Source organism: Chiloscyllium plagiosum, unplaced genomic scaffold, assembly GCF_037043375.1.
Source record: "Chiloscyllium plagiosum isolate Xiang-an unplaced genomic scaffold, Cpla_swu_hap1 HiC_scaffold_7, whole genome shotgun sequence".
Taxonomy (NCBI): Eukaryota; Metazoa; Chordata; class Chondrichthyes; order Orectolobiformes; family Hemiscylliidae; genus Chiloscyllium; species Chiloscyllium plagiosum.
The window spans coordinates 20,831,558-20,839,704 of record NW_028270145.1 but is presented as its reverse complement, the minus strand read 5'-3'; the positions used below and the strand labels follow the sequence as shown (position 1 = coordinate 20,839,704).

At 40.4% G+C, this 8,147-nt stretch overlaps 1 protein-coding gene across 2 annotated transcripts in view; it reads right to left on the bottom strand.

Annotated features, from left to right (window-relative positions):
- Window positions 1–1,382: 1,382 nt before the first annotated feature.
- Window positions 1,383–8,147, bottom strand: part of LOC122551371 (transmembrane protein 237-like) — a 35,679-nt gene continuing 28,914 nt past the window's right edge. For both annotated transcript variants that reach the window (XM_043693135.2, XM_043693139.2), the window contains one exon: window positions 1,383–4,069. In XM_043693135.2, the coding sequence (XP_043549070.1) occupies window positions 4,002–4,069 (68 nt within the window). In that variant the 3' untranslated portion in view covers window positions 1,383–4,001. The remainder of the gene's footprint in view (window positions 4,070–8,147) is intronic.

The following is an 8,147-nucleotide window of genomic DNA, read 5'->3' as shown; positions in this document are numbered from 1 at the left end:
GCTGGTCAGGCAGCATCCAAGGAGCAGGAGAATCATGCATAATCCTTCTCCTCGGATGCTGCCTGACCTGCTGTGCTTTTCCAGCACCACACTCTCGACTCTGATCTCCAGCATCTGCAGTCCTCACTTTCTCCTAGATATATGAATATATAGGGAATAGAGGGATATGGATTCCATAGAGTCAAAAGATTGAAACCTACAATATACTTAAATAAGCAGGGTAGATGCATGTAAGATGCTTCATCTACTAGGGAGTCTCAAACCAGGGGATACCATTACAAAATAAAGGGGAAGCCGCTTACGACTGTGATAAGAGTTGTTTTTACTCAGCAGGTTGAAAACCTTTGGAATTCTCTATTCCAGAGAGCTGTGGAAGCTTAAATCATTGGATTTTTAAAAAATTACTCGTGGGCAACACATTTATTGTCCACCTTTTATAGAGACTGACAGATTTGTAAATATAAATCGCATAAGGGGATATGGAGATAGTGTGGAGAAAAAGGTCTGAAGTAGATTTCAACCATGACCATTTTGAATGGCAGAGCAGGCTCAATAGGTTGACTGACCTACTCCTGCTTCTATGTTCCTATGAGTTGCTATCAATCCACAGACAATAAATAACTCAGAGACAACAGTACCATCATTGGTTTCAGGGTTGCAGTATGGTCAGCATTACAGATATGTTGCCCAGCTAGCAATCCAGAGACATGAGTTCACATCATACCAAAGAAAATGAGAACTTAAATTAATTGAATAAAACTAGGAATATGAAATGTTAATTTCATTAATGGTGACCTGGTGTGATTGTTGTTTAAAAATAAAGTTCTTGATCACCACTTTCTCCTCCAGAGCAATTAGGCTTGGGCAAAAAATATTGGTCTTGCCAGAGGATCATACATCTTATAAATAAATTGGTCAGACCACATTTTGAATATTGTGTTCAGTTTTGGGCTCCTTATTTAGAGAAGGATGCTAAAACCCTTGAGGGAGAGTTAAGTATCTGTAATATGCTGCCAAAGGAGGTGGTAGAAGATACAATCGCAATGTTTAAGAATCATCCTGACAGATTTATGAATCATCAAGAATAGAGGAATATGAATTGCATATGTGTCAGCACAGCTTTGGCGGGCCAAAGGGCCTGTTCTTGTGCTGCACTTTACTGGTCTTTGACCCCTTACAGATAACACGTGACCTTTGGTATCAAGATCAGAAACTGCAGGCTCAGTTGCCAGCCATGCAGGTGCAGAATGGTCTCAGGCACAGTGCAGAGGTGACCGATGGCCATAGAGCTGAACCCGGTCAAGAATTCTCTTGCTCTGGACAAAAAGGGAGAAATTTGGGGAAATGGTTTTTGTGGAGTGAAGAAATCACAAGGACTAACATTTTGATTCAAATGCTTTATTTTATCATGATTAAAAAGCTTATATTTCAAACAAAAAATTGAGATAAGAACTTGTATTTTTAATCTCAAAATTACAGAATTTTACACCAATAAAGCACTTTTGAAGTTACTGTTGTAGTGTAAGAAACACAGCAGCCAGATCGTGCACAGCAAGATTCCAGAACAGAAATGACATAAATTACCTATTTGATTTATAGATTTCAGTTGTTGAATAAAGTTTTGGCTGAGACACTGAATAGTACCGAATGAATGTTCACCTACCATACAGCAGTATTAGCATACCAGTTTCTCTTGTGGAACTTGAATCTAAGATCTTCTGATTAATAAGATCTGAGCTGTGGCTTAGGCCTGTAGATCATCTTTTCAATTCTTCCTACAAATCCACGATCTCACCAAAAATAACTCAAGGAGACAGGTTCTGATTCCACATTTGGGACTCAAACGCACTCTGGCTCACAAAGAAAGATGTAACCCAATGCATTCCAAGACCTCTCTATAAACAATTAGAAACTCTAAAGCAAACTATGTACTAACTATGGCTCTAGTTTGCCAGATCACTTAGTTGTATTTTGTCTTTATATTATTTATTGTTTTATTTCATGCAATAACTTCGTGATGAGTAAATCCTAAATCAGAACGTCAAGCTTTGTTGGTAATAGTAACCTGAATGAATAGCGACATAAGGTTTCATGGCAAGAGTGAATATTGATGCTATAAAAGGAGAATCCATCTCCGGAGTCATTTTGGATAAACATTCCTTTCATTTAAGAGACAATTCACGTTCATCAAGTGAATGAGGCTCACAGGTTGTACGTGTCCTGAAACTCTGACTGATTCTGCTGGACTTCCCCTGTAAGGGATATGCTGCACAGCAACCTTATACTTCTCTACCCTATTCAGAAATCTTAAGTTCGAACTACCACAGCTGCTTGGCTTAACTTTATACAGCTCCCTGGTAGTTTTGATAATTACTCTGTGACTAGCTGCCAACAGTTTCACTTTTGGAGGTACATATTGAAGATGGCAGTTTTACTGCTTCTGTTTTCCACTTGATTACTAAAACACAAGTTAAGCAGGCCACTTAAACTGTCACTGAGCACTGGGCTCTGCACCTCCTGACAACTTTGCTGGGGAACATGAAAAGACTTTTCCATTTGTGAAAGCTTAAATAGAATTAAGCTCCTTCTACACTATTCTAACAAATACTCTCAGGAAGGTACAGTGCAGAGTTAGTGCAAATCTCCCTGCATACTGTCCCATCAAACATCCTGAGGGCAGGTACAGATGGATATTGATATTGAGTAAAGCTTTTTGACCACTGTTCCATCAAGTATTCCCAGGGCAGGTACAACAAAATTTTGTGTCTCCATCTCAGTCTCAGAACTGCAGCTCTTAGTACATCAATGTGTTTTATTTTTAAACTGTTTTCCACACGAGGCATCTGATAACTTTGCTAAGATGGCAAAGTTGATTTAAGGAAATGCCCACATTCCACACATGAAAGAAAAGAAAAAAAGTGTGCTGATTTAGGGTTGTGAATCAGTGCTTAGCATTCAAAACAACTCTGCTGAAACTGGCAAAGCAAACTTCAGTTCCCTCGATCAGAGCAGTGTCTGAACGTGGGCGTCAGTTACAAATGACTGTATACAACGCTACTTGACACCCAATCTAATATTATAGTAAATAAGGATGTATAAGTTGACCCAGTAGAAGATTAGGACTTTCTTTTAATCAGCCCCAAATAAAAATTGATTTTGCATACACTCGGTGTATAAAATGACCCCTTTCCATACTTTTGGCGATATGTTGTAGATTAGATTAGACTACAGTGTGGAAACAGGCCCTTTGGCCCAACAAGTCCACACCGACCCGCCGAAGTGCAACCCACCCATACCCCTACATTTACCCCTTACCTAACACTACGGACAATTTAGCATGGCCAATTTACCTGGCCTGCACATCTTTGGACTGTGGGAGGAAACCACAGCACCCGGAGGAAACCCACGCAGACACGGGGAGAATGTGCAAACTCCAAACAGTCAGTCGCCTGAGGCGGGAACTGAACCCGGGTCTCTAGCACTGTGAGGCAGCAGTGCTAACCACTGTGCCACCGTGCCGCCCACTTGTCTTAGTAGTCAGCCTCAATTTTTACTCCACAAGAGAATGTTTATTCTTACTGGTATCTTACATCTGGGTGCAAGAGATTGAGCAGGCGATTCAGGCTTTTGTTGCAAAGATGCACAAAAATTTAAGACACACCTACACAAAAGAGTCACAGCAAACACAGATGGAGGCCACCCACTGTAGCATACTCAACATATATGTTGATCCAATTTTCAGAAGGAACTTTTCGTAGCTTCAAAGGTCGACTGACATCCACTGGACTATTCATACTGGAACATAAATGTGTGATGTGGACACCCTTTCAACTTCTATCCAACAGAGATGAAAATTGACTTCGGACGAAAGCATAAGCATGGACATCTGCACCATACAATCTTCATCACACAAAACCAAACAAAAAGGAATTTAAAGTCCCTTGTAGCCAGACCATTCTGATGTAATGCTCCACGCACCTTCAGTATTAAAGGCTCATATTTTATGCTTGAGCTTTAATTTTCTCATCAGGTGCACCAATGTCATTCATGTGTGATGCAAACTCTGATTCTACAAAGAAAAATGAAAATTTTAGTGAGACTCCAATTCAGTAGTAAATACTCAGTCCATGAAGATGGCTAACACCCAGATAATAACATGACATCCTGGCTATATTTTCACCAATTCATTAACTATAGCAAAAATTGGATAGATATTATACATAACTTTATATTACAGCATTCTTGCGGTACACTTTTATGAAACTCCAGTAATTCAAGATAATGTGATTTCAAGAATTGATTTTAGTTGACCTTATTCTCCAAAGAGATTTGATGAGTAACCAGATGAAAGCAATATACAAACCCTAAATAGATTACCTATGCTTCTGTCAAGCATATCCATCGAATTGTCGCAAAAGCTGACTGGTTCACTATGTCAGGTTTACATCACAGAAACAGGCAACACGGATCAATGTCAACATTTGTGCCTTATCCCACTTCATCTAATCCTTTCTGCCTCATGTGTTTATCTAGCTTCCCTTAAATGCATTTATTATACTGCCTTTTGAGGTTTCATACACTCATTCTCTCTAAATGAAGACATTCCTCCTGAATTCCTTTTTGGATTTATTAATGACTATTTTGTGTTTGACCTAGTTTAAAACTTCTTCACAAGTGGAAACAATTACTCTATAGCTATCCTAACAAGGCCTTTTTCAATATTACAAAATCTCCCAAACCTTTACTTTTTTAGAGAATAAGCCTCCGCTTGTTCAGCCTTTCCACCTTTCTCAATACATATATCTTCTCAGTTCTAGTACAATCATTGTGAATTATTTTTGCACCATTTCCAGTGCCTCAGTAAACTTTTCATAATATGGAGACCAGACAGAGAGGAGTAATCCAAGTAATCCTAATGGCCTACGGTTCAATACAAGTTTAATATAAAAGCTCTGTGTTTCAATATGAACCTCTTAATATGAACCCCAGTTCTTAGTTTGCTTTTATTAAATGGCTTTATTAGCCTACATCACAAGCGTGCATATGTAGCCCTTAATTGTACTCTTTATCTATCCAATTAATAGAGATATACTGATTTAGTCTCTTAGTTAATAGCCTTTAAGGCAGGATACCTGCTTTTTTTTTCCTGGTGTGGCATATGTGTGATCCAGTGCCTTGCCAATGTAATTGACTCTTAATTATCTTGTACCTAGCAAACTATTAAGTAATATCAAACTGCTTCACTTGCAGAAGTTAAAGAGCAAGTCCACCTTCCTTTATCAAGTTCATTTGCTCTGGGTAACTTAGAAGGATGGCGAACGGCCACATTGCAAGCACAAAAGAGAGTAAACTATGGACAGGAACTGGGAAAAATATAGTTGTGCAATATCTTCACAGTTGAGTGGATCATCACTGACCGTCTCAGTTAACACATGCTTCCCATGAGTTTTTAACAAGGCTTGTCATGCATTATCGAGCAAAAAATATTGTTTGCAACAGGGAGGACAAAAGTAACGAATGTGGTGAGGAGATCACAACCATGCTGCCTACAACTAATGTCATAAAATGTCCCAAAGTGCTTCACAGGAGTGTAATCAGATACTGACAATGTCAAGATTAGAGTGGTGCTGGAAAAGCACAGCAGGTGCTCCTGGATGCTGCCTGGCCTGCTGCGCTTTTCCAGCACCACTCTAATCTTGACTCCGATCTCCTGCTGCAGTACTCACTTTCGCCTAGATACTGACAATGACTTAAGAAATGAATCATTAGGCAATTGGCAAAAAGCTTGATCAAAAACCATAAATCTTAAAGCAGGGGAGAGAGGGGCAAATCGTCAGAGAAGAAATTCCAGAGCTTACAATCTAGACATTAAAACTACATCTGCAATAGTGGGTAAAAAAGTCAAAGCTGCACAAAAGGCACGAAAATTGGAGGAATGTCAAATTCTCAGTTTTATGCGGAAGGATGTTACAGCGACAGGGAGGGGAGAGACTATGGACCACTGTGAACACATAACACGATTTTAAATTTGAAACATTGTTGGTCTGGGAGCCAACCTATGTCAGAAAACACAGGGGTGACAAATGGACAGGATATGGTGTATGCTAAAATATGTGAAGCAGTGATTTGGGAAAGGTCAAATTTATAGAGGATGGAAAATGGGAAGCATTGGAATAACTGAATCTGAAGTTCACAAATGATGGACATAGGTTGCAGTTGCAACAGACTAATGCAGAAGCAGAAGTGGGCAATATTAGTGCTTACAATTGGCAGTCTCAGTGGTAGGAATTAAGAGAAATAGGAGCAGGAATAAACCATAATGATCCCTTGAGCCTGCTCCACCATTCAATATAATCTTGGATGATCTTCTATCTCGAAATTTTCCAGGAATTCCTCCTAACCCTTGTTTCCAAGAAACTGGCTGTCTGTCACAACCTTGAATGTACTCAATGAAGGAACACCACAAACAGCTGGGGTAGAGAATTCCAGAGATGCAAAGCCCTCAGAGTGAAGAAATTTGTCAAGTCAGTTCCTAGGAGTGATGATAACCGGCAACCTGTTCTGGACTTTCCATGTAGATACAACGGTCAAGGGGGCACAACAATGCCTCTTCTTCCCCAGGCGGCTAAGGAAATTTAGGATGTCCATAAGGATCCTCACCAACTCTGACAGGTGCATCATAGAAAGCATACTGTCCTGGTGCATAACAGACTTGTACAGCAACCACTCTGCCCTGCTATTATTAGACAGATGAATGGATTCTCTAACTTCAAAGAATATTGATCTTGCCACGCACACATGCTGTGCAGTGCAACCTGTATAGAACATAGAAAAGTACAGCACAGTACAGCCCTTTGGCCCATGATGTTGTGCTGAGGATTATTCCTAATCTAAAATAAGATAACCTAACCTACGCAACCCCTTAATTCACTGCTATCCATGTGCATGTCCTGCAGTCGCTTAAATGTCCCGAATGACTGCTTCCACTACCACCCATTGGCAACACATACCATGCATTCACAACATTCTGCATAAAGAACCTACCTCGGACGTCTCCTGTATACCTTCCTCCTAATATTTTAAAACTATGACCCCTCGTACCAGTCAATCCTGCCTTGGGATAAAGTCTCTGACTATTGACTCTATCCATGTCTCTCATTATCTTGTATGCCTCGATCAGGTCACCTCTCTTCGAGCTTAGTCAACCTCTCTTCATAAGACAAGCTCTCCAGTCCAGGCAGCATCCTGTTAAACCTTTTTTGCAACCTCTCCAAAGCCTCCGTATCTTTCCTATAATAGGGTGACCAGAACTGGACACAATATTCCAAGTGTGGCCTCACCAGGGACTTGTAGAGCTGCAGCAAAACCTCAGTTCTTAAACTCGATCCCCCTTTTAATAAAAGCCAAAACACTATATGCTTTCTTAAAACCCTATCCACTTGGGTGGCAACTTTGAGGGATCTATGCACTTGAACACCAAGATCCTTCTGTTCCTCCACACTGCCAAGAATCCTGTATTTAATCCTATATTCAGCATTCAAGTTTGACCTTCCAAAATGTATCACTTCACATTTATCCAGGTTGAACTCCATCTGTCATTTCTCAGCCCAGCTCTGCATCCTGTCTATGTCACGCTGCAGCCTACAATAGGCCTCTATACTATCAACGTCACCTCCTACCTTTGTGTCTGTGGCAAATTTATGAAACCATCCCTCAACCTCCTCATCCAAAGTCATTTATAAAAACTACAAAGAGCACAGGCCCAAGAACAGAGCCCTGCGGAACACTACTCACCACTGACCTCCAGGCAGAATATATTTCTTCTGTCAGCCAACCAATTCTGAATCCAGATAGCCAAATTTCCCTGTACCCCATATCTCCTGACTTTATGAACAAGCCTACCATTGGGAACCTTGTCAAATGCCTTGCTGAAGTCCATATACACCACATCCACTGCTCGCCATGTCTCATCACCTCCTCAAAGAACTCAATAAGATTTGTGATGCATGACCTGCCCCTCACAAAGCCATGGTGACTGCCTTTAATCAGAGATACTATCCCTCAGAATTCTTTTTAAAACCTTGCTGAGCACAGATGTAAGACTGACTGGTCTTTAATTGCCAGGGAGTCCCCTATGACCCTTCTTG